This window comes from Artemia franciscana, chromosome 1 (genome assembly GCF_032884065.1).
Source record: "Artemia franciscana chromosome 1, ASM3288406v1, whole genome shotgun sequence".
NCBI lineage: Eukaryota > Metazoa > Arthropoda > Branchiopoda > Anostraca > Artemiidae > Artemia > Artemia franciscana.
Window position 1 is genome coordinate 8,717,881 of NC_088863.1, and position 27,966 is coordinate 8,745,846.

Consider the following 27,966-nt stretch of genomic DNA (forward strand, 5'->3'; position numbering starts at 1 on the left):
CGATAAGAATAATAATTGCGAGGGTAAAGAACTTGAAAACGTTTTAATTTTATAAACTGCAGTTAGGTATAGTGTAGTATAGTTTATCAAGTGGACCTGACGGGACCCATTCAGCGCAAGAGAGAACTAATATCTTCAGATTCTATGGTTGAGATTCCAAGCTCAATATTTTAAAAACCACATTATATTTTAAGTTGATTATTGAAGTATACAATAGTGGATTATTGGTAGTAATAATAAGGTATATATATATATATAGGTATAAGGTATACATATATATATAGGATTACATAATATATATATATATATATATATAGGATTATATATATATATATATATATATATATATATATATATATATCTATATATATATATATAGGATTATATATATATATAATCCTATATATATATAGGACTATATATATATATAGGATTATAAGGTATACAATAATTTGTTGGAACAAATAGGCAAACAATTTGCCGAATAAAATAAAATTGTAGTTATTTTCCAAAAAAAGGTTAAAAAAACTGTTTTTCTTTTCATCAAAAAAAGCTTGGTCCCCTGGTACTAAAAGATCTAGTCTTAAAAATCTCAAAATAACTCTTCATCAGGTAGCTCTTTCTTTTTCTAATATTCTTTGATTTGGTATTATTTTTCTGGATAAACATCCAATTAAACATATAAAATAAGATTCACTGAATTATTTTTTAGCTTATAGACCATCTTAATCCATAATAAAGCCACCAGTACAATCTGTTCTAGATGAGAGAAACCCAATAGTTATTTTCTAGGGTGGGCAAATGCTAAAAAAAAGGAGACATATCACTCTGAGAGGTTCCTCTACATATTTAATTCTCGAAATTTATCGCCGTTCAGGAATGAACCCGTAGCTTTAAGAAATGGAAGAATCTTCATAAATTGGAAGCCGAAGGATTTTGATTTTAAAGATTCAAGGATCTTCAAGATAAAAAAGAGGTTGTTTAAGTACAATAAATTGCTTCAAAATAATCTTGCACTTTTAAAAACAAAGTCACATGAAAAAACAGAGACATTGCTAGTGATAAATGTTATAATTCTAAAACTTCGCTTTTTTTTTACTTCTTTAATATTTCTCATGAAAGAGCCAATAGTCTCTCCAGAAATTAAATTTCCTTATCAGTATAGATATGGTATAACATGACTGACTTGCGAAAATGTTTCACAAAAATTAGAGCACACTTTTAACACTGAAATTTAGGACAATATACGTCATAGATATAAACTAATGAAATTAAAGAGCATTTTTCGCCTCGGAGCTATAGGAAAGTACACTCTCTGTTTCTCTTTCAAAGTATTCTGATTCAAAAAATGAAAACTTAACTAGCTAACAGCAGTTGCTGTTCAAACTTCATTCTTTGTTTCAATTGGTCCTAATTAACATAATTTTTCTAATTTCTTATAATATCAAATACGCTTGAAGGACTGAGAAATATACGTTCTTATGATCGTGACCTTACAAAAACAAAAAACAATTTTGACCTTAAGCTTGTTACACCCACAGAAATAGCAATTATGCTTTAACTTAAAAACAGTTGATGGGAAAAACAGACAAAAGAAATATATTTTCTATTAAATACAATCTTAATGTGACAAAAGGATTTTCACATTTATAAGATTTTGTTGTCCATTTTGGACTGTGATCAGATAATTCTCTGGAAAAGGCGTTTTCAAGACATCAACCAAACCTTCTAAATACGTTACAGAGAGTGTTTTAAAATCTTACTATAGCATTTTATTAATGTTCACATGTTTCACTATCCTTGGTCTAGCTTGGTTTTTTTTCTTATCTTTATCCTACCCAAGTTAATATGGCTCTTTCTTAAGGAGAAAGATATCCAAGACCGAACAGCGATAATATGTTGACACCAAGACCCATCCCCCTCCACTCTCAATTTCCAGCCCCTATGCGTTCTCGTAAATTTGTTTAAGGAAAAAATGCATCCCACAGAAAATAGGCAAATTAGGCTACTTTTAAAACACAAAAATATGAAGGAAAATCTTAAACACACTAATATTTCTAGGAACGGAACAGTCTAAAATTCCCTCTCCCATTTCTTGCATAGATGCATGATGTAACCCCTCCGATTTTTTATGAGTTTTTAGAATTGATAAATTTTCTCAATATACAGTTCTCAAAGTCTTACTAAGGGCTTTCAGGAGCCCCCCCCCCCCAAAAAAAAATACCCCACCGTCGAACTCTTTGAGAGAGGAGATACTCTTTGAAACTGATAACACTAAGGACCTGTCTTCTCTTTACCCTGAATGTTCCAGTCCCACATCCTTAGGTGGTTTTTCAGGCTTTACCAGAATTTGCTTGGGTAAGATTGATGCTTGAAACGTCAACATTGGCTTTCAGAGAATAATCAATTAACATCAAAAACCGCTATTTATGCGTCTCGTCATACTCTAGTGAAAACCTATATAGAGCGTTAATTCAAATTTTTAGCAAACCCCCTACCAAGGTCCTAGAATTAAATGCAAGTTTAGGCAACTAGACTTAAGGCTAAATAGCCCGATGATTTCAGAGGTTTAATTACAATTGCTGCTTCTACCAGTTATCCCCGTATCTAATTTCTACAAAATTGTTTGAGCGAATGAAATGATTTATATATTTTAGCTAAGAAGTCAATTAGATTTTGGTGGATACGAGGTAATCCGTAGATTAAATAGATTTCGGACTCGTTATTGCATACGAGGTTAGGTGGCAGAAGTGTTGAAATAAGCTTGATAAAAGACCACAACGGTAAAGGCAGCACAAAATTGTAAAGGTTTTTTTTTATCATGAATCCCAACTTTATATGCTAACTTCATTCAAGCCAATCTGTCTCTTAAGAAGCTTTATGACCGTGCCCGCACTAGTTACGCACAATTACAGTGCAAATTACGCAACCCGTTAAAAGTATTACGAGTTGAACAATGTTCAACTATTAAAGGATAAAATTCGTAATTGACCAATCAGAGTTAATATTTAAGACACATTTGAAAATTGTGGTTCAGGCATTTGGCAAGTACTCATATTCTCTTAAATAAGTAACTACCGTTCTACCAACGTTTCAGTATCTCGTGACGTCACAAGATAACCAGAGTTAACATTTTAAGAGGGTTTGGAACGCTCTCTTGTGGGGCTCCCACGGTGTCAATAAAGTTAGTAAGGTTTTTCATGGAAGTCTCATGGAAGTGCGAACCACAAAGTTTGTCCCACTCGCACAAGGATTTCACCTTTTTGACTTTACAGCAATTTTTCATAAAAGTAACTGAAATGATCAGACATGGAACTGTGAAAACCATTTTTTAAGCATTTTTCTTTTTGATAATAAATCAAAATATTTTTTTCTGTAACCCTTATTCTTTTACCAAGCAAAATATTTAAACAAGTATACACTATTTTATGTTAATATACACTAATCTGTGTGTGGTTTATTTGAAATTCTCCACAAGTCTTCTGCTATTGGATGAACTATTCGGAATTTCTTGAAAAAACTAAATAAAGCTCCTCTTTTTTCCAACAGCAATAAAGTCAATAAAGATATGCGAGGAAAACGGTTTATTAACTTTGTGGACAGCTTTATTCATCTTAAAGACGCTGGGGGAGCCACGCACTAACCTTTACAATGACATTTTATGATGCTTTTTGTAACACTTGAATTTTTATATCTTATTTTTATCATAATGTATTTTTTAGAATAACAATATATTTCATTTTATTATATTTTCATATTAAATATCGCTTATATATTTTTTTTGCATCCTTTAAGGCCAAACTAAATCAGTAACAGGAAGTTTATAAGGTATTATCAAAGGGTATAGAAAACTGACAAAAGGCAAAAGTAATAAGCAAAAACAAAATACCGACGCCATCTAGCTTAGCCAAGAATAGTCCAAAGCTAAATATCAAAACCTGAATAAAAAAACAACAGGATTTACTTTCACCTTTTCCTTTAGGGCTGAAAATAAACGAATTACTTCCCCAAAAGTTGGCAACAGATATATTTATGTAAATAAAAAAAAAGACTACGGCTTAGTCTCTCACAAGGCTCCAAGGATAGCTTGGGACAAAGCCTATCAAAATCATGTTAAGAGGCTTTCCACACTGTTTCGGCTTACCACTGAATTTATACAATAAAACAACAAGGACTGAGCAAATAGTTTTAAAAAACAGTACCCACCCTCCCTCTATGAAACCGTACCACCTTGGTCGCTATTCTATTTGAAAAATGTCTGATTATTGAGATACATTTAAATGAGGTCTTATGATACTGGACATTATACGTTTACATGATTTTACATGCTCAATGAATTTGCAACTTTAAAACGGTAGACTCACTCCCATATAACATATTTGAAAACCCCTGTACTAAGCCGTGAAAAATGTTTTAACAACTATGCACTTTTAACTAGTAAATATAAATACAAATGGCAGGTTACGTAAAGTCTAGTTCACAAGCATGTCTAGCAAGACATTGATGACTATGTAGCATCATCATCAGCCAATCAGAATTTGCTGTCTCCTTTAATCAGTCCTGATTGATTGAAGGTGATGTTAGCTAGACATTGGGACCTAGCAACACAAGCTTGAGGACAGGACTTCAATATCAAGACTCACATTGACACAAACTTGACATAAACTATGAATAACTGAAAGGCTGTTCATCATCAAAGTAAATTTTACGATAAAGATTCAATTTGGTGAAAAAAAGGGATTTCAAGGATTTTGGGGGGCTAGTTTAAATTATGACATTTTCTCAATTATACAATGTCAAACTAAATCTATAATTATTATAGATATTAGCAAACTTTATGCAGCTTGGTCCTTATTAGGACCTGGAACCAACTGGATTAAAACGAGGAAGAAAATTAAAAGAAAAAAGAAGGAAGGAAGGAAAAGAAAGAAGAGGGAAGAAGGGACAACAGAATAAAAAGAAAAGAGATCTGGCAAACTATCTAGAGCCAAAAAGTAAGTGTAGACTCAATACTTTTGGAACATCCAGTATTAAGCAGAAACGATAATCCAGAACGGATTATCGCCTAAAAATCATTTCAAAAATTACTTTTTTTGTAAAGAAAGTCAATTAAGAAATTTTTCAAGAAAAATCCGTTCTTCAAACCTAGAGCCTTTTTCTTTTTTAGTTTCTATTTAATTAATAATCTTAATATAGTTGATGAAAACTAATTTACTAAACTAAATTAATTTAACTAACTAATTATTAATTAATTAAATTAGAATAACTGGTTAAATAAAGTTAACTAATTAATATACAATTTAATCTTTTAAAATTAAGAAAACTTAATTACTAAATAAATAATAGATTTAATTTCATTTTTAAACATTAGTTAGGGTCTTCGGTCAGGTTAAAAGCTCCGTTGTATTCCTCTTTGAAGTTAGAGGAGGGATAAGCTGGATTTAATAGAATTTTGTTAGGGTTCGTCCAATCACAGATCTCCATCTTCAATCCTTAGTTGCATAGAAAAACTGAGAGATGTAAAATAAACAACAATATAAATAAATGGAATTAAAAGAAACGTGTGCTATTGTCAAGAATTCTTGGAGCTTATACGGCCTCTAAAGCCGTGAAAATTTTCCATGTGAACAAGATGAAATCATGAACAAGCCTAAACATTTTCATGGGCTAAAATCTTTACAACTATCATATCTATTAAAAAAAACAAAATTAATAATTTCAACAAAAGATTTTCTTTTACGATCGGGAAAGTCTGATGGACCTTTAACTTAACCCTTTTCTCAAAGAGAAGCTTCAGTTTTCGTGGGATCAAAAGGGGTGTCCCCTGACGAAACCGTCACTCGAAATAAGATCCCAAAATTACCGGTGGAACAAAGGAGCTTGCGAAACCAATTCGCATAATCGATTGTCGAACTGAAAACTATGGAACAGCTCAATTTATGAGCCCAACCCAAAACCTGGAAAAATATACAATGCTTTTTCGAACAAAGTAGTCAAATTCACAATGTAGATTATAAAATCTTATAATGACAGTAGAACAGCCTTTTGACAGTAGAACAGCCAAATGACAGTAGAACAGCCTTTTCATGATCTAAATTGTCAGTAAACGGCATATTCGCAATCAAGACTATGAATTTACATTCCTGTTCTAAGTTGAAAAACTATTTCCGGTCGAAATTTTTGAATTTAATATTTTTATTTTATTTATAATTATTTATATTATTTTATTTAAATTATTTAATATTAATATTTTTTTCACTCATCAAATCACTATCTAACCGACTGTTTGTCAATCGTTAAATCAATAGACACCCCAGTCTCAATTCTTTCTAAGTAAAAAAGTCGGTACTTGTGTATTATCCAAAAACACACTCAAGAAGTTTGCTCTGTTAGATCTGAGACAAACCGGTTTATCTGTCTACAATCGGTTATAATTAGCTTAGTCTTAGTAAGAAAACTATGATTTAGGTATATTTTAATTAAATATTTAATATATAGAGGTGGTTGGGTTAGGTGTTTCAAATAATGCGTTCTAGGTGGCCTGCTTTTCAAGATTCTTTGTTGTAGTTCCCATAATTTTGTTACTAAAGTCTTATATTTTCATCATATTTTGGTATATTTCAATGTGATTTACCTAACTTCACTTCTTGAGTGTGTTCTGGATAATACACAAGTGCCAAAGAGTCAATAGCCTATTTCTCCAAAGCAGCTCAATATTAACTAAATTAATAAAATCAATCAATTTAATTGATTTTATAGTTACTTATATAATTATTAATTAACTAATATTATTATTAATTAATTATAATTATATAATTAATTATAAAATCAATTAATGTTATATTAACTAATAATTAAATTAATCTATACAAATTCAGTCACAAAGCCGTTCAATAAAAATCATTTAAATTTGACACTCAATTTCAGATAAAAAAAAATATGGGATTTAGGAGTCAGTTTATCAGCCAAAATCATACAAATAATGCCACCCTATTCCACAAAAAAATAGGATTTATCAGCCAAAATCATGCAAATGCTGCCACATGAACCACACGGATTAGTACAATGAAGCCACGGAATATCCAAACGAGAGATGTCGCAGTGGCATTTGATTATAATCACAGCGTTCAGATCAAATTGATTAGTATTTGATTGGATGTGAAGTCCCATGAAACAAGGCCACAAGTAATTTCTAATTTCAATTGGACCTAATTATACTAATCCGTCACTTTCTCTTTATATTGTTACTGATCCATTCCAAGCCCTGGTATAGCCTGTAAAGAAAAAGCTCATGTCAATGGGGACAAACAAGTATGCAATTGCTCCAACTACTAATACTAGTGTGTTGTGGCCAAAGAGCATGGAGAAACTGGTGGGACAGGAAACTTAAATTAACATTGGCTTAATAGGAATTAAAGAATCAAGCGCTATTGACAGTGGCGCATTATCCAGCAGTATTAGAACAACCTGATTTTAATTCATTAAAAATATGGCTTTTAATTAAACATTTAAGTTAATTGTCGTTGTGTAAGCTGTTGAAGATTCAGGAGGAGCTTGGCAGTGATTTTACAATTTAACGGGCTACTTCAAGGACACCTATATAGGTTGTCTTAAGATTCCACCAAGGGATTTTTTGGGTGGTGGATTAATTTTATTGGGCGAGTCCTGGCTGAGTGGTTGGCGCGCTGGCGTGGAAATTCTGTGTCCAAGGGGCACGGGTTCAATCCCAGTTGTGACTAGTTATTTAGTTTGGGACAGGGGTCAGTGGCGTGACTCTGTAAGCTCAGCCAGTCGACCAAGCTCTAAATGGGTAATGGGTACCTGGAGAAATCTGGGGAAGGTAAGCAGGAAGGGTATGTGAAAGCACACGATGGATGGCCCCAACCCCCCATTGCACTTCCTGGCTGAAGGGACATGAAACGGAGACCAGCACCGCCGGTTTGAACCTTAAGGGTCTAGTGCCGTTTTATTTACTTTTTTTTACTCCTAGCACCGCACTAATACATAATAACATGAAACTAAAAAGTGTTATTGTACTGACAGCTAGTTTAGTACAGCGTCTATAGTACTCTTCTACTAAAAAGGATGATAGAATTTGGAGTTGATTTTGTAGCAACAGGCTTGTCTGTACTAATCTATAGACAATAATCTATAGAAAATCTAAATCAGAGAGTTAATTTGAACAGCTTTAAATTTTTTCAAAAAGCCGAAAATTCAAAACTAAAACATTTGTCTAGTTTGGAAAAAAAGAAAAAGTCAATGTTGTCAAACAAACAGTCAGTTATTATTATGACTACTAATTTGCCAAAGCTCAAGAGCGTGGGAAAACTGAAGAGAGAGTAAGCCTCAATGCTATAAGTTGGCTTAATACTAATTTACTTTTTTAAAACAATAAATTATACTTTAGATGTTGTCAGATTTAGGCTACTTTGTGTCCGGTGAATGCAAATTATATTCTCTTGTAAAGGAAGAACTGGAATACAATATTCAATGTTAACAACATTTAATTTCTGCTGATAGGAAGAATCAGAGGTTAGTTGTTGAAGTCCATAGACCTGAGCTGCCATCTATAGCATGAGAAGCAAGCGAAGGGAGGTGACAAAAACGCTTTGCTTGTCACGGCAAAATTACCAGAAATTGTTCAGTAGCTGAAAGATTTGTTTCTTGGATTAGGTTATAGATTTATTATAAGCGTTGGAAAGTGGTTTAAGAAAAGACGGAAAAATAGCAACCCTATAACCGGGCAATACGAAACATACGTCAGAATTAAACTGTAGAAAGGGATTTTGAACGGTTGACCTCTGAAGCGGCCAAAGAAAAATCGGTTTATATCCCTAATTTACCTTGTTTTCTGTCCCCATCCTAAAAATATTCATGCATACATGATTGGTTCTTACTCGGATTGGCGATTAAAGTTTTAAGATCAACATTGAGTTTGGGCGTTTTTTATATTGATTTTTATTTGACTTAATAAAACTAAGCCATCTAAACTTAAACGGATCTTCTTCTTATATTCCGTGTTTCACGCAATCTTAAAATATTTGCAATTCAACTGTTTTTTGCCACAGCTCAAGAGAGTGGGAAAACTGATGAGAGAGGAAGCCCCGATGCTATAAAGTTGGCTTAATACGACAACGAGCGCTACTGACCGTGCAGAATTATCCAGAAGAAACATTTAAAACAAGCTCAATTTTAATTTATTAAGCACGAATTTTAACTAAAAGTTCAAGTAATTGGGACAGAGCTTTACATTCTTCAGAGAGCTAAAAATACAGAACTAAATCCACCGCGCATGTCAATATAAATAAAACAAGGCTATAGCATATAAGATCAACTAGAAAAAGTATAGCCTGTAGGAAAAAAATCACGTCAATGTCAAACAAATATGCAATAATTTATAACAAATTATATAAATATGCAGTATGCTCTGTAAAAAAAGAAAAGAAAGTGGCAGATTTTGTTAAGAATGAAATCAGACATCCCATTTGAGTGAAATTCCAGCAAACAGGCCCATGATTTTGATTAGTTTAAGAATTATTTGGTTTTAATTAAATTTTTTTTTAATTAAACAAATTTATTGCCATGCTATAAAGTTGGCTTAATACGGCAAATATGAAATAATTTCTACTGCTACTCATTCGTCGCGACCCAAGAGTGTGGGAAAGTTCAAAAGAGAAAATCTTCAGTGTTTTAAAATTGGCTCCATAGGACAACAAGCGCTACTGACAGTGTACCATTATCAAACATAGCAAGAAACATTCAAAACAGACTCAGTTTTCATTTATTAAATTTGGACTTTAATTAATTAAAAAAAAAATTCGCATGCTGACCAGTTGTCCTCAGCCATGCACTACACTTCTCGCCAAAAGCAGTGAATCAGGATTTTATTTAAAGTTCTAAGCTAATTCGGATTTTAATCAAAGATCTAAGTTAATTTGGATTTAGCTTTGAATTATTCGAAAAGCCAATAATACAAAACTAAAACAACCGTAAATGTAAAAATAGGTAAAACAAGACTATAGCATTTAAGATAAATTATAGAGCTACAGCCTCTAGGAAAAACATTTAAAAAAAAGCTTTCTTTAGAAGATATGATGAGATTTATTACTGAAAAACGGCTATCACAAGCCCAATTGGGCCGAACTCGCACTTTAGCGTCAATAAACGAAAAAGAACCAAAAACAAACAAAAACGGAAAAAATGTCAAATAATTAAAAATGTCAAACAATTAGAACTCATAAAATTAAAAGGTCAATGCCGAATCAGCTAAATGTAAAAATAATGAAAATTAGTAAAATTAAAAAGAGAATAAAATAACTGAAATAGAAACAATTTATTTATGCTACCAAAAAGTTAAAAGCTCGAAATTTTCAAAATGAAGATTTAAGTCAACTATGTAAGGGATGAAAGTTTCTGTATCATTCAGTGGTCTTGTAAAAGGTCTATAAGACCTTTTCCCTAGCCAGACGTCTGTAAGAGTTTGAGCTGAGACATTTAAGCTCAAATCTTAATTCATCTGTTTTCAGCTGAGTTCAGTCCAATTTAATTACCGGTGTTTCATTCGAGTCTATTTTCAGGTCAAGACAGCTAATAAGTATTGAAACAGCAAAAGTGATGGTATCGAGCCATCTTTTTCTTACAATTTATTCAACAATAAGTATTTTAAATCTGATACAACTGAACGAGCCATGTTTATTTATTTATCTGCAAATTTTTTTTTATCGAATACGGCAAACTTTTTTTTTGTTCTGAAAATTGGCATAATAATATTTTCTGGTGTGGAAAAAAAAAAACGATCTAGATAGGTCATGACTTGGAAAATTTTTTTGAGGGTCTTATTTTTAGGAAAGCCTTTTTCGTATGAATGACGTCATAAACATTTGGAATAGTTGTGATAAATTTTTTTGAAGATGAGGAAGCTAAATATTCAAAAAAGCAAATTACAATTTAATTCAAATGTTGATAGCATATCATTTGTTAGTATAAAGATGCAAAAATGCAATCAATTGGAGTATTTGAATGAAAAACCTTTGAATTATATGAATTAGGGGCACCATAATGTTTCAATTGAGCATATTTGAAATTTAGCATTATATTTCAACTAATAACACGCGAAAAAAAAGTATATGTTTTCAACAGAGAATTGTTATATTACCACTAAAACCAAGATGCTATCGTTTTGATTTTTTCCCCTTTTTTATAAATTTTTTTTTAATTAAAATTTAATTAACTTGACCAAAATTGCCTCGAAACAAATATTAGGTGTATCTATAACATGTTCTACGAATCAACTTCAAAGAGATCTCGGTAATATAATCGAATGCACATGATATTAAGATCAATAGCCAAACTTACCCTCAGTAGAAAAAAAACAGCTAATATACCACAAAAATATAAATTAAGCAAGTTAAGAAAAAACAAATGGCAGTGGAGGGAGTCGAACCCTCATCTCCGAAGAGATGATCTATTCTTGTATCAGAGACGACATGACAACGACAACGGTTACCTAGGCAACATTTTATGTCTGAAACGAATAAAATAAGACGAAATTAAGAGGATTAAATATCCTAAAAACCATTTTATAAGCCTCAACGTCGGCTGACTGTCTCAAAGACAAAAGACTCATTGGCGAATTCTATTGGCGGACTAGTTAATTGAAGTAACTGAGAATTCGTGATGCAACAATGAAATTTGAAAAAAAGACAGTGAAACAGTGTCTGCAAGGTTTTCAATCAAAACGGGAGTATCACAGGAAACTCTCAAAGCTGCTAATTCGTTCAAACGCCATATCCAAAAAATCATTTTGTAAGCCTCAACGTCCGCTGACCGTTGACTCGTTAGCGACAAAAGACAAAAGACTCGTTAGCGAATTTTATTAGCGAACTAGTTATCCTTGAAGCAACTAAGAATTTGTGATTTGACTATGAAATTTGAATAAAAAGACAGTGAAATGTTGTCTGCAAGGTTTTTAATCAAACCGAGAGTATCACAGGAAACTCTCAAAGCTGCTAATTCGTTCAAACGACATATCCAAAAAACCATTTTGTAAGCCTCAACATCAGCTGACCGTCTCAAAGACAAAAGATTCATTAGTGAATTCTTTTAGTGGACTAGTTATCCTTGATGCAACTTGATGCAACAATGAAATTTAAATAAAAGACAGTGAAATAGTGTCTGGAAGGTTTTCAATCAAAACGGGAGTATCACAGGAAACTCTTAAAGCTGCCAATTTGATCAAACGATATTTATTTTCAGCAGGTTTTTAGTGCATTCCTAACAGGTACGCTAGAACATTCTTTGACAGCCCTTCCCTGAACTTTAAAAAGGAAATTCCATTCCGTTTTATCGAAAAAAAATGCACATTTTCTAATGATATGATTTTCAATAAAACTGAATATCTCCGGCCTAAAACGAGAGAATTTAAGAGCTTTAAAAAGAACTTTAAAGCTTTAAAGAGCTTTATGAAGACCTTTAAAAAGGAAATTCTATTCCGTTTCATAGAAAAAAAAATCCACATTTTCTAATGATATGATTTTCAATAAAACTGAATATCTCCGGCCTAAAACGAGAGAATTTAAGAGCTTTAAAAAGAACTTTAAAGCTTTAAAGAGCTTTATGAAGACCTTTAAAAAGGAAATTCTATTCCGTTTCATAGAAAAAAAAATGCACATTTTCTAATGATATGATTTTCAATAAAACTGAATATCTCCGGCCTAAAACGAGAGAATTTAAGAGCTTTAAAAAGAACTTTAAAGCTTTAAAGAGCTTTATGAAGACCTTTAAAAAGGAAATTCTATTCCGTTTCATAGAAAAAAAAATCCACATTTTCTAATGATATGATTTTCAATAAAACTGAATATTTCCAGCACAAAACGAGAGAATTTAAATGCTTTTTTCTAAGAGTTATGACAAAGTAGCCGTTGTCTTTAGTTTTTTGTGGCTTATTCGAATCAATTATTCACGCTCTATAGGTTATGATAAGACCACCCAATCAATTTTCAATAGTTTTTTGCTGCACAATTTAAAAAAGTGTATAATGGATGAGATAGGGTGAGGCATCGAATCCTCTCAAATTTGTTTTACGAAAGTTACGAAAAAAAACAGTTATTCTTTTCACCAAGCAAAGCACGGCCCCCTGGTACTAGAAGTAAAACAGCTATTAATTTGACTAAACAGCTATTAATTTGACTTCTGCGCATTGAAAGGCAACTAACGTGATCACATTTGAGATTGGCAAATTCAGAATTTCAATTGACTTCTTGAGAGTTTCGGAGACTCCTCTTTGAGGGCTGAGATATGAGATTAGGTGGACACAGACTGACCAGTCGAGCAGAGAAAGAATGTTCTTTAATGATGATATCTTCTTTTTAACTATATGCTTCGGCAAGGCGTTTATTAGGATTGAAGCTGGAACTTTAGTCAAAGGAATACACATTCCTCGCCATTAGTTTACGTTTTTTCTATTCCTGAAAGTTTAATTCAGATATTGGAGCAATTTTCCAAGTTGGTAAAATTCCGCGCAACTTGACACTTATCAAAGTCATTTTAAGACTTAAGTTACTTTTATTTTTGCTTGTCATTTTTAGACTTATTGGCTTGGGGAAGCGACAATAAAAGCCATCTAATTAAGCTGGAAACCTCTCTAGTGTAGAAATAGCTTACATTTTCGTAACATAAAAATGAAGATAAAATACAAATTCCAACGGATATTAAGTTAGCAATTTTAGATAGTAAAACAAGAGACACCCTTGAAGTTACTGAACCTGCTCATGATCAACTGCATGGCGGATCAAGCAAACCAAAACAGAAGGGCAGTAGCCCCCCAAGATTTTAAAAATACCCTTTTCATTAAATTAAAATGCCGAGATACCTTTTGTATTTTTATTGAAATAAGGTAAAATGATTCCCCCTCCCACATAGATTTTGAAAATACAATCCCCCAAAACACCCATTACATTTTCGTGAATTCTCGTCCCCTGTGTAATACAATAATTTTTTATACAATAATTACAATAATACAATTATATAAATAATAATATATAAATAATATATAAAATAATATATAAAAAATATTATATAAATAATAATACAATAATACAAATTTTATGCAATAATTTTCGATCATCTTGTATATTAAGTGGCGACAATGCAGAATGGAAATAAAACAATATACATTGGGAGTGTTACTTTCTTTTGATAATTAGGCATTACTACAAAATCATTATATATTTACAAAATTATTATTTAAACACCGAATTATAAGTTGAAATTGACAACTAGTGACAACTTCAAAGGGGTACGGAGGGGAATGAGCATTAGAGCCAAAGACTCCCTTCTCCGCTTGCAGAAAAATTAGTTAGATCAACTACATGGCGTCGCAAGCAAAAGACATGGAAAATCAGAGAAGGGCACTTAATGCATATATTCACTGACATGCTGAGCAGAAAGACACTCTTTCTCGGGTTGTCATTTTAAGTCACAACTAATCAAAGTACGGCTCTTTATGCTAAATAAAGAAAGTTAACCCCCCTCCCAAGCTAGAGTACCAGACTTTAGTTTTCTAATTCCTGTCTCAAATCAGTGGTGCAAGGGGGAGTGCATCTCACAAAAAGATTTAATTAAAAATCTGTGCTCATTCAGTGCTTTTTTCAATCCATTTTACTAAAATACTTTATTTTTTAGATAAATTTTAGTTTTGAACCATCTACGTTTAAATGAGGAATTGTCTGTAGGGGCTTAAGTTTTTACAAAAAAATAGTGTAATTTTCATTGGTTCTTGATAGTTAAAACATATACTTTGTCAAGTTTTATTCCAGATTCCCCTCTCAAGTGACATTTCCTAATACAAATCACACGGCCCTAACTGATAACTCCGCTGTTAATAAACTTTAGTAGCCAAAATTTAGCACTTTCTACTAATTAAAAAGAAACAAAACTATAATTTAAGGCCTCACCGAGCACACCTAGTTCGAATATGCATAAAACTAACGTTCTGAAGTTCTTGTAGCATCGAAACGAGTCAAATAAACTGAGCTTCAGTAACTACAAAAGCGGAAAGGAGGAGCTTGAGAGCACCCCAAATAATGGTCTGCAGCCCCAGGAAAACAATTTTGACCATATAGGGTTAATTATATGCTTATTCCTAAGAAAGCAATCTTGGGCACTCTTTCTCCACCATTTAGTCTTTTGACCTAATTTAATGTTTTTTCTAGATGTCCTACGATCACTAAAATTTAAAATAAAATTCATTTTCCTTTAATGTTTTTCAAGGCGTAAAAAGCCCACTCATTCCAAGGATGACTGCAGAGTTTCCACAAATCCATGAAGTTTGATTAAATACCCACCCGATTTTTGAGTAAAATTAAATTCATTCATGCAAATATTTTTTAAAGAGCGTTGAGTCCCATACTCTTTATTTCTCAAAGAAAGCTAGGTTAGAAACATTTGAGCGCTAGAAAATTACTTTGTGTCAGCATTTTTCAAAAAATGGAGGATCAAATCCTTGCACTGAAATCGCCTTCCCCAAAGATGCTACTCATCCAGATTCTGGCCGCCCCCTACGTACCGTGCCCATGCCCGTACGTACCCGTACCGTGTCGGCCTCTCAGAGTGGCATTCCAAACTTTAAATGAATATTTTGACCCTATTTCCAAGAGCCATCCTCCGCATAACACAAATGAAAATGTAAAAGGGAAACTTAAATTAAAATACGACTTGAAAATGTGCTCTAAAAATAAAATTAAATTTAAAATTAAAAAATAATTTTATTTAAAATAAAATTAAATAAAAATTGAAACTTAAATTAAAATACGACTTTCAAAACTAAAAAAAAACCTTTCGTTTCCTTTTTGTTCAATTTTCTTAGTATTTTATCAATTAAGTTACGGGAAGAAAATGTGCTTTAAAAACAAAACTGAAAGAAGAAGTTATTTTTTGGGCATACTATTTAAACCGGGTGGTGACAGGATAAGAAAAATTCGAAGAAGGGCAAATAAAACAAGCAAGTTTCTCATTTAGGTCTAAGTGAATATAAATCATCTATATGATGCTAAATAATCGATCTTTTTTCTAATTACTAATGCTTTTTTCATCATATAATAATATGCTGTACCATTGAACGTTCAAAAGTACGTTCAGCATCGGTCTGAAACGTGATTGCTTTGGAAGATGGAGGTAGATTTGCAGATGTTCCCCAGAAGTTTTGTCTTTTGATTGTCTGGGGTGCCCGTTTGACTGACTATGTTTCAAACAGTAAATGACTCTGAGCCTGTATCTATCATGTTCCTCGTTCACTCCTTTACTTCAAGATATGAAAGAACTTTGTTCCCTACACTAAAAAAAAAAAAAATCACAAACTATCCCAATAGTTTCCCTATTTTTTGTTATCCAAACCAGTTCCTTCGTTAAACCTACTCTCCCCATTTTGCGATTTTATTGACCTTTTTTATACACTAAAAAAGTCACAAACCATCCCAATTGTTCCCCTATTTTGTGTTACCCAAACCAGTTCCTTCGTTTAAACCCGCTCTCCCAATTCTATGTTTTTATTGACCTTTTTATTATACACTAAAAAAAAGTCACAAACCATCCCAATTGTTTCCCTATTTTGTGTTACCCAAACCAGATCCTTCGTTTAAACCCGCTCTCCCCATTCTGCGATTTTATTGACCTTTTTTTTGTACACTAAAAAAAGTCACAAACCATTCCAACAGTTTCCCTATTTTGTGTTACCAAAACCAGTTCCTTCGTTAAAACCCGCTCTCCCAATTCTGCGATTTTATTGACCTTTTTATTATATACTAAAAAAAAAGTCACAAACCATCCCAATAGTTTTCCTATTTTATGTTACCCAAACGAGTTCCTTCGTTTAAACCCGCTCTCCCAATTCTGCGATTTTATTGACCTTTTCATTATAAACTAAAAAAAAAGTCACAAACCATCCCAACAGTTTCACTCTTTTTATTACCCAAACCAGTTCTTTCGTTTAAACCCGCTCTCCCCATACTTCGTTTTTAGTGACCTTTTTATTTTTTTGAATATTGAACTAATCTATTCCGTCTTTAACCAATTTGATCTTTCATGGCTTGTGACATGTCTATTACAATCCCATGTATATCATTTTTATAAAAAGAGCCGAAATCCTAATTTAATTTTGAATTCAATTCATCTAGTCTTATGATAGTCGAAGAGAGAGAGAAAGAGAGAGAACATACCCTTCGCCAGTCAAAGCGCAGCAGGGCTGAATTTGCCACCTATGAGTTTTGATTGATGTCAAATTCAGTTGTCTTGAAATCTCAGCAACTGACATACAGCCTTTAACATCCTGTTTATTGGCAAACAACAAAATTGCCGCATTTTTCAATTCGTCTTGATTCACTACTTTGTGTAGCTCTTCTCTGCTAATGCTTAGTCGTTCTCTATCTGTTGAATCCACAACCAATATAATAAACTGTGAAACGGAATAAAACAGAATTAATAACTATAATCTATAAAGAAAAAAGAAGATGTTTCTGGGAAGATGAAAGTGAATTGTTTCTTTTTTGTCCTTTTTATGAATGAATTAAATTTTTCGAAGCAACGTTCTACCTACATTTACTGTTAGGGATGCAAAATAATCAGACTCCATTCTTTTACAAGAAGAATTAAAGAAATGATTTTTTATGCTCCGTATGTTCATCGGCAGATTTTTAAAATATTTTTCCTTTTTCTTCAATTTTTTTTTTAAATCCGTAATATAAAATAAAAATAATTTTGGTGACAAAATTTGATTTTCTAACCAGGCGCATTCGCAGCATTTTTTTGGTGCGTGGGAGGACAATTTTACATAAGAATTTTGGGCAGAAAGGCAATAGTGGAAAAGTAATTTAATTTGGTAAAATTATAAAACTTATTTGGACAAAACTATAATCTATTAAAGTCGGATTTAGAAACGACAAAACTGTTTTTAAAGCCATAATACTGAGTTTATTTCAGCATTCCTATATCCCTAGTTTCCCTAAATGGAAGCTGGCCAAAACACCGACACAAGCCTATCCATCCACGCTTCATCTCAATCAGTTTGGATAACAGAAAAATAAAAAATTATTACATACGCTTTAATATTCACAACATGGCAGAACAATGAGCAATCGAAAGAAAACACAGCTTATAATAATAATAATTTATTCTTAACCCACCAAAATACAGGACAAGTGGAATAAATAAAAGATAATGAAAGAAAAATAACACAACTATACGAGAGATAAAACACATACAACCCAACCATAACTCAACTAACGAAAGAACATCTAAAAGATAAAACAACTATAAAACGAAAACAGGTGAAAACTAACGAATAAATAAACGAACTAAAGAGTGGAAGGGGCCTAGAGAAAAAACATAATCCTTTTCCAATTTTGAGCCTAACTTCCGCAAATAAGTAATAATGTCACAACGAGAGAGCAATCATAAGAGAACATAACTTATCCTGACTGTGAAACTTAGATTCAAGATTCTTATTTAAAACAAAAAATAAAGAAACAAAAATGTTCATATAGAGCCAAGAAGGAGCTAAGGTCGAGTCCAAAGACATCTATCATGAAAATCGATTTTTTGATCCACCAAAATACACAAACAAAATAAAAACAATGAAAAAAGCTTAAGACATGATAACTTAGCGCAGGAGAGCGATAAAAAGGCTAAAAAGGATAAAAAGGTATTTACATATTTGCACATAAGAGGGGGGGAATATAGCGGCTCAGTATGTAAAATGTGTTAGGTACAATTATTTTGCATATTATGAAGTAAGAATTGTTTTCTGACTTCAAACTGTCCAAACCTCCTGATAACGACTCTGTTATCAAGGGTAAATAAAATATTCAGTTAGTTTTTTCTTAAAAAAGATCGGTTCTTCAGGTTTTTAATTTAATATTTAATTTGATTAAATTTGCAGTAAAATGGGCTTTTAAAACCTCATTGAAAATCTAGCTTTTTCACAATTCACTGAGGTGAGCTCTACGTTCATTCCAGAACAAGCCGAAAAAGAAGAAGCTGAAACACACTATGACTCTGGCACATAGAATTTAAGCGCTCGAAGTTGTGCCTTGAATTTACGAGCTCCACAACCAACGTTTAATTCACCCATTTCAAATGAAAAAATTGAGCTTCCTTTGCTCTATAAATTAGGCCCAAGGTATAATTAACTTATCAATTTTTCTTCAACATGGTATCACATCTGATATTGGCTTAGAAGAAGTCCCCCAAGAGCAGCAAAGCACCATAGCAGCAAAAAAAAGAGCTTTCCTTGTCCTACTGAGCTAGGTATATCAAGACTGAAGAAGCTTGCTTGCAAAATTACATTAGTACTACGAGAGCTAATGAGACATTACTATAACAGGGAGGGGCCCCCAAAATCATAAATTGCTGAAAATTTTTGGGTAATTCCTTTTCAAATTATTGAAAAAAATAATTCACTTTACTATCCCCCTTGACAAAAATCCTACGTACGACCATAACACTACTACTAACAGTTCATTGCAGCCCAAAGTCGAAGGCTAATATACTTATGCACGGAGGCTTGGAATCTATTCGAACCCTTCTTCTTTACACCCTCTCAAGATTTTCCTATTTTCCTTGAATCTTTTCTTGCGACCTCCACTCACCAAATTGGGGAACGACCTGCGTTTCGTTGACCGACAAGGACGATCTTCGGCAATCTGTCATACTTCATCCACAGAACTTGTCCATTGTAATTTGAAAATTATTATTTTGGTAAAATTTTATATTCCATCAAGCTTTGTGATTTCTTTAAATATTCAACAGCCGAATCCTTATGAGTCTGTCTTGGTTGGCCGATTTTATTAATTGATAACCGAAAATTCAAATCGATAATAAAATATTTCCACCAATGACATATTCTTCCTCATCGTCTATGGCTTCTTCTCATATTTCGAAACGCTTTCCAATCCATTTTGGAGTTTCTCGTCGTTTAGCATACAACTGATAGTTTTAGGAAAAACGCATACTTCCATAATATTGAGGTCCAAATAGGGACGTATCTAGATGGATCGGGGCACGTGCCCCCCCCCCAAGATCAGAAGCTGCACTAACTGCAGGGGCGTAAGGGCGAAAAATACAGACAGGGATGCTCAATTCTCATAAAGGCTCTTCTCAACAATAATTCTGTATCCAACCCTGGACTAAAAACGCTTTCCTTGAGCCTCATTTGTGCTGTAGGATAGATCTATTTCTGAAGATTTCACTTTTATAACTGATTGTAGTTGGCTTGAAAAGGCCATATTTTCATGAGTTTTTCGACGGCATCCATAACCCTGATTCAATCCTGAATCCCAACTAAATTATTCGAGTATACTTTTCAGTTAAAATTTATGTTATTCAGGCATGTTAATAGCGGTAGTTACTACTTTTTATTCGAAAGAAAGGAAACAAATTCAATAGCTCCTACAGATTTTTTTTTGGGGGGGGATTCATTTCCCCATGGAAAAGTTTTCTTGAAAATAAACTGTAAAAAAATGAGAGTCCAAAACGATGAGATTGGCATTAGAAAATGAACATTGCGGAAGTTCTGAGCTAGTTTCCTGAAACGTTCTCAGACAAGTCGTACAAGGGTTAGGTTTATAAAGGGGAATGGCAGAACTTCTCAGCTATTTTTCAACACCGCACTATAAAGAACTCAATCACTTTTATTCCGATCACTTGATCTTGAAGATCAATACACTTTCAGTAATGATGGATAGCAAAGTTGGGTTACGTGAATATTTCTTCACTTACAGCATTTACAAGGAAAAAACCCTCCAAATCCAACAAATGTATATCACTGGTCTTCCAAGGGTGCGCAAGGTTAGTTCGTAAACAATATCAATAAAAGGTATGATTAGTCATCTAGAATTGTTTCTTTGTTTTTCTAGAAAAGCTCTTTTCTTCTTTCTTAAATACGGAGCGTTACAATTTCCTTTCATATAATTCGTTAGATTGATTGCAGAAGTATCCCAGTTATAACTGTACTATTGCAAATCGCCACCTGAGAAAAGTTTTGCCTAAACTTATATTGTAATATTTTTTTAACTGAGCTGTGAGCGCAATCGTGGATTTTTTTTTTTTCACTCAAACATATCAATGTGCAGGGTTTTCTGGTCTTGGTTCTATGAATTGCTATAAAAATTTATTGTCTACCGAATCTATTTTTTAGTAATTTTTTAGGTTATGTTAATTACACGGTTAATAAAAAAAAAGCTGATCCTTCTTAAGTTTTCGCTTGTTCATAGTACATCAACCCCTTAAATAGGTATTTTAACAAATCCCAGAAAAATAAATTTTCAGAGAAAAATAAAGAAACACATTAAACCAAAGACAAGCAGAAATAAAATAAATAATAATTTAAACTTAAAGCAAACAGAATTACATTGAATAATGAAGTCAAACCTATGAGATTAGTTAAAACATGAGTACGACTAACGCCACTAGGCCCTCTAAAGGCCAGAGCATCACATCACTTTACTGAAACAATTTCATTTTGAGCAATGTGTTTTTGTCAAAACGTGAAAAAAAATCACTATAATTAACAAGATAACTGATAAGAGCTATTGAAAGTAGATCGACTGTTTCGGAAATAATGATTTTCATTCCTGGAAGTCTAATCAATTTTGGACTTATTTATGATACAAAAGAGAAAAGGCTAAAAACATTTTTTTTCAAGTTAAGTGCAAATTATGCTCTCACCTTTACAAGGCTTAGGGGCGTTAGTTCCTGTTTTTGGTAAATTCTCTTAGTTTTAAAATGATATAATTCCTTGTTGTAGTTTCTGTCTCATTTATTAATTAAGACTTCCATTTATTAATTAAGGAATCCAATTATTATTTAATCCAATTTATCATTTAATAAATAATTTATTTATTAATTCTCATTTATTAATTAAGGGTCTCATTTATTAATTAAGAGCGGTTTGTATTCGTTTTAACACTGAATTTTAGTTTTCCTTTATTTCTGCTAGTCTTTGATTAGCTCTTTAATTTTCTTTGAAAAACTTCATTTATGGAAATTTTTAAAATTGGTTTCTATTCTTTTTTAATTGACATTGTTTTTATTAGCTGATTATGACAATATTTGCAGAAATGTTTTTATTTTTGCTTAAGAATTAAGATTTTGGATTGCTATTTATATTTTGAAACAAATTTCATTAGCAGTTCTGTCATAGAACTTTGGATGGTTGGGAAAAGATAAACTCATTTAAAAAAATAGATTGAAAAACTGCGTGGATTATGGCCTTCTATATGGCTGAATCCACCCATAACCCATTCCTGGGTTATGGATGGGTATATGTCTAAATATAGACATATTTATATAAACCATTTTATTCAAACTATGGTGTGCTATTGTTTTAAGTGTGTTATCGTGCTTAAGTAAGTGTAAAGCCAGTTAAATGTCATTGTACTAAAAAATTTTAACTGCTTCTATGTTAAATAAACGCATTTTCAGCTAAACACTTGTTTCTTTAAATAAATTCATTTCAGGATTTTGTATTAAGAAGTATGCTAATTTGTTTGAAAAAAGTGAAAAGGAGACCTTAAGAATAAATACGACCAGATTTGTTTCTGGTTGAAGTTCCCTTGGTTCTAATAATTTAATTGAGGTGTCTTTGTGGCCTAAGATTGCAAGCAGATTAACCCCCAAAAATAAACTAAAATCATAATCAGTATCATATTTTTCTCCAGCATTTATTCTCCTTGGTAAACTCTCTTTAGTCCCCTAAGTAAAAACTTAAAATCTACTTCATCCTACCGCTCAATTTCCCTCATAGTTTGAACTGGGCACTTTAGTGATTAATTCACACCTTAGAAATTGAAAATATGCCCTATTGACATATTCCCAGATAGTTTCAACTTAATACCCTTAGCCTTTCCTGGAACATTGCAATTGATAAACTGTATGCACATAGGGTCTCGGTATTTAGTCCAACACCCCCACCAACACTCCTTGAAAGTTTCGACTTCATACCTTTAGCTGTCCTGAGATATTGAAGATACACCGTTTTGATAACCTTGACACATATTATTTTGATTTAGTATAACATCCCCTGAAAGTTTCAACTTAATACCCATAGCCATTCCTGAGATATTTGTTGATTCCCTGGTCGCACATTGTTTCTTTTGTTTAAATTCAAAGTCCCCTTCAACATGCACTGAGTCTCAAATTAATACACCTGACTGGTACTAATACCCTTACTCAATTACAAATTAATACCCACACTAAAAATTAATATCCTTAAAGCAGATGCACATAATGCCTTCCAATTTAATTTCACATTCCCTGATGGTTTCAACTTAATACCCTTAGCCATTCCTGAAATAGTAAAGGTACACTATTTTGACAACCCTTTCTTCACAACCACGCACGTCCTCACACAGCCCCATTGACGGAAAACTTTCTTCAGCACTTTAAGTGGGAAGATGTATAATATATAATGGCAGTGTAGTGGCGGTATAATATATAAGTATCCATCAATGCAATTGATGTTTATGCCAGGAATCTTCACCATTTAATTATGTGGAATTTTGCCTCATCTGATGTGTAAGAGTTAATTACTTTTTTTTTTCCTTGAGAATTTTATTTTACACATAAAATTTCATCTTCAAATATATTCCTTCAAATTCCTATTCCTTAGTATTTCCAAACTTTTGTTGAAAGATGATACTATATATTGAACCATCCTATACAAAAAAAATTGCCCACTGAAAAAGAAGAATAAAAAATAGAACAAGTGAAGACCCCCCTTCCCGAAGGAATTTTTGGTTTTAGATGAAAGCCACTTACTTAGAGTGTATTCCAAGATTTGAGGAGATGGACTTTCTACTAAGTAGCTCCTAGTGTTGACAGCAAATATATACCTCTCTCCTGGGGTGAATGTTGGAAGGGTGTGATTTACTAACACTATATGGGATTAGTAAGGTGAAATGGTTGTGGAATTTTGTGAATTTATTCCAATGCTCTGGATAAGGCGTATATACACCTTATAGGATACAAGTGGGAAGATGTTGAACAACTACTCAACTGTCCAGACAAAGACTCCACTGACTTTCGTTTATGGGTGGAAACACCTACAGCAGCAATTCAAAATTGGAAAAGTGGATTTTTCTCCTAGAATGTTTTAATTTTTCCAAAAGACAAGTCTTTTGAATCACCTTAATGACAGAAAAGAGGGGGGGGGGGGTCCTCTCACCATTCCCTACTATGTAAGCAAGTGTGTTTAATAAACATGTTTTAAGTACCATAATTTTATGTAACTTCTACCTCTTCGGGATTTTTATAGTAAACACACATATTTCTAAAGTGAACAGATTATGATAAACAAAATAGTGGACAAAAAAGAGGGTAAAAAATCAATAAAAAAAAGAATAGGGCTAAATTGACAAAGAAACAACCAAACTAGAAGAAATCACTGAAGCAAAACCATCAACCAAAAGTATATCTAATCATTTTGTACAAATTTGGAAAATAGACTAGGTTGTTTCTTGTATAATACCAGGAAAAAAAAAATACAAAGAGAAAAAAAATAAAAAAAAGTAGAAAATCATCTAACCATATTGAGAAACAAATACCAAGCATTACTTCCAAATTGAACAAGTAATGCATGAGCAATAACCATACTATGACTATATAGGCTAGTATCACTAAGCAACACAATAATGTAGTACAATCTAAATTTTCAGCAATCATACTAGTAACAGCTTACTGCAGCACCCAAACACTTGAGGCCCAGACAACTGTACAAGATGTACGCGTTGCTACCCTCCCATGAAGTTCCCACCTTTCTTTTATATTTTTTTTTATTTAAAATTTTTTTTATAAATTATTACATATTATTTTTTTATTCTAATATTGTTTTTTATTTTTTTATGGTTAATATTTTTTATTTCAATATATATTTTTTAATTTTAATATATGTAAAAATACATATTTTTTATAGCCTCTTACTATCCTCTTTTAGGATATTCAAAAATAATTCAGGCCCTGCTGAATTTCCAAAAAGAGCAATCTGAACATAGAATTAAAAAAAAAAATTACCTCAGTGTGTATATAGTAAGTATTCCATGCAACTCGTAGAGACTCTTGACCACCCAAATCCCACATTATGAAGTGTATATTTTTCCAAACGATTTCTTCAACATTAGATCCTATTGTTGGTGAAGTTTGAACAACATCATTCATCAAAAACTGGTAAAGTATAGTCGTCTTTCCTGCATTGTCTAACCCAACTATGACAATTTTATGTTCTAAAATAGTAACAAGCAAAAACATAAAAAGGTTGTTTCCTTCAGTAGGATCTGGTGAAAACATATAAAAAAGATTGAAGTAAAAAAAGGTGAAGTTTGAACAATATCATTCATCAAAACTGGTAAAGTATAGTCGTCTTTCCTGCATTGTCTAACCCAACTATGACAATCTTATGTTCTAAAATAGTAACAATCAATCGGGTTGACAAGCAAAACATAAAAAGGTTATTTCGTTCAGTAGGATCTGGTGAAAACATATAAAAAAAGATTGTATCCAGTAGAGCTCTGGCACATAAATGCCTTCCCATATCTGGCAAAATGTTAATTCTTCAACATAAAATCTGATGACAACGACGATAACAACCTTGCCTTCTAAAATAATAATAAAAGTCATATTAAATAATAAACACAAACACATGGTTATTTTCAGCAGTATTTGGTAAATACAAATCTCCCTATATCTACATCCTAATCATTGAAAAAGAAGAAGCCAAACATAAGACAAATGCAGATTGCTAAAAATGTCTCCTTTTTTTTACTAGGCTACTCCAAAATATGTGCCATTAATTGTGCAAATGAAAAAAATAACTATTTAACTATTAATATTTGCAATTAATCAACAAAACTGTAAATAGAAAACATTTGTAATAAAAAATTGCAAACGTTAATTAATGTTCAAAAATAACAAAAAATTCATCCAAAATTCCTTCCAATTTCCTGCAGATTAATAACAAAATAGCTAAGCACTGAGTCCCCCCTACTCTGTAAACATTCCTTGATGGAATTAGTGTTTGGTATAGCTAAGCTATAATTAAACAATGGGATGAGGATTTTATTAAGGCCGTGATTAAGTGAACTGATGGAACTCGAAAATCCCATGTTAAATTGAAAATTATATTTAAAAAGTACTCAAGTATTCATTGGCGGAAGATGCCGCTTTTAATATCAGGCCATAGCTTCTTGAAGATGCTACAAAATGTTTGAAAGGATTTTGCTCTATTTCCTCTAATTGCTTAGAAATCTTAGAAAATGTCTAGGTCTTTTTCACAAGTGTACTCGATAAAGGATATTGCTTTTGGAACAAAATCGGTACTATCATGAGCAGAAGACAATAACCTGTAAGATGATTGGAACCATTTTTCGATTTATTTTCCTGTTTTCTAACAGTCCCCTAGAATATTTTCAGCTACCTAAAATATTTACAAGTCGGTTGCCAGAAAGAATCGTTTCAGATCGCCGATAATACCCCCCAGAGACCAAAATGACAAGCTGGTATAATCAGCTGCTTGTTAATAGAGTGTGAAATTTTCATAAATTATTTCAATGCAATGAAGAAACCTAGAAATGAGAAATAGTCAGGAGCCTTTCGTAAAGTTGTGCACACAAAGCTGAAATCATGGGGAAAATTAAATCAAAGCGAGGTATGCAACTGCGAAACTGCGAACAATTTGGGGATAGGCGAGTGGATAAAGAATCGAAAAGAGGCTAAGGCGGACTGTTGCATGGAAGTTGGAAAGAATGGACTAGTCAACCTCAAACGAGGCCACGACTTTTTTTACTAAGTACAATGTCAGCTTGAATGTGCTCAGCTAGATACTTGCTTTTTCATGATTTTTACCCAGAAAGACTTCTACATTTAAAAGATAGACCGTGATCCAGGCTTTTGGACCGATAAGATTTTTCCCAAGCTAAAAGGATTCTTCATGGATGCTTTGATCCCAGAGTTCTACGGGGGCTACCAATACGAGAGCCGTACTTATAAGATTAATCGTCTAGTACCGGTAACAGGAAAATTCATTTTCCTTACATTCTATCCTTCTTTGTATTTACATACTTAATTTTATTGTCATTTGAAATAAAATACCTTTGTTTATATTGCTTGTCCTCCAACTTTATCAAACAGTTCGTTTTAACGAACTGTAGTAAAGAGCGACCCGGCTCAATAGTAACCAAAACTCTAAAAAATGGAATTTTGATACCAATAGCTACACCAAAAGAATCGCATTTTAATGCTCATTTTAAATATATAAGATTCATCAAGTTTAGTCTTACCCATCAAAAGTTACGAGCCTGAGAAAATGTGCTTTATTTTAGAAAATAGGGAGAAACAACCCCTAAACGTCATAGAACCCTACTGCAGAAGTTTCAAGCTCCTATCTACCAAAACGTGGAATTTTGTATTTTTTGTCAGAAGGCAGATCACAGATGCGTGTTTATTTGTTGTTTTTTTTTTCAAGGGTGGTCGAATCAACCCAGTGGTCCTAGAATGCTGCAAAAGGGCTCATTCTAACGGAAATGAAAAGTTCTAGTGCCCTTTTTAAGTGACCAAAAAATCGGAGGGCACCTAGGCCCCCGTCCCACGCTAATTATTTTCCCAAAGTAACCGGATCAAAATTCTGAGATGGCCATTTTATTCAGTGTAGTCGAAAATCCTTATAACTATGTCTTTTGGGGACGACTTACTCCCCCACAGTCCCCGTGGGAGGGGCTACAAGTTACAAACACTAACCAATGCTTACATATAGTAATAATTATTGGGAAGCGTACAGACATTTTCAGGGGCGTCTTCATTAGGTTGGGGGCAGGGGTTGAGAAGAGAGGGATATGCTGGGGGAACTTTTCATGGAGGAATTTGTCATGGGGGAAGAAAATTTCCATGAAGGGAGCGCAGGATTTTCTAGCATTATTTAAAAAAAAA

General features: G+C 32.7%; 1 protein-coding gene across 1 annotated transcript in view; it reads right to left on the reverse strand.

Annotated features, from left to right (window-relative positions):
* Positions 1-3,732: 3,732 nt before the first annotated feature.
* Positions 3,733-27,966, reverse strand: part of LOC136025090 (ADP-ribosylation factor-like protein 5B) — a 34,093-nt gene continuing 9,859 nt past the window's right edge. Inside the window, exons 2-4 of the mRNA XM_065700815.1 lie at positions 25,060-25,268; positions 17,214-17,449; positions 3,733-7,274 (exon numbers count right to left, since the gene is read on the reverse strand). Of these exons, the coding sequence (XP_065556887.1) occupies positions 7,226-7,274; positions 17,214-17,449; positions 25,060-25,268 (494 nt within the window). The 3' untranslated portion in view covers positions 3,733-7,225. The remainder of the gene's footprint in view (positions 7,275-17,213; positions 17,450-25,059; positions 25,269-27,966) is intronic.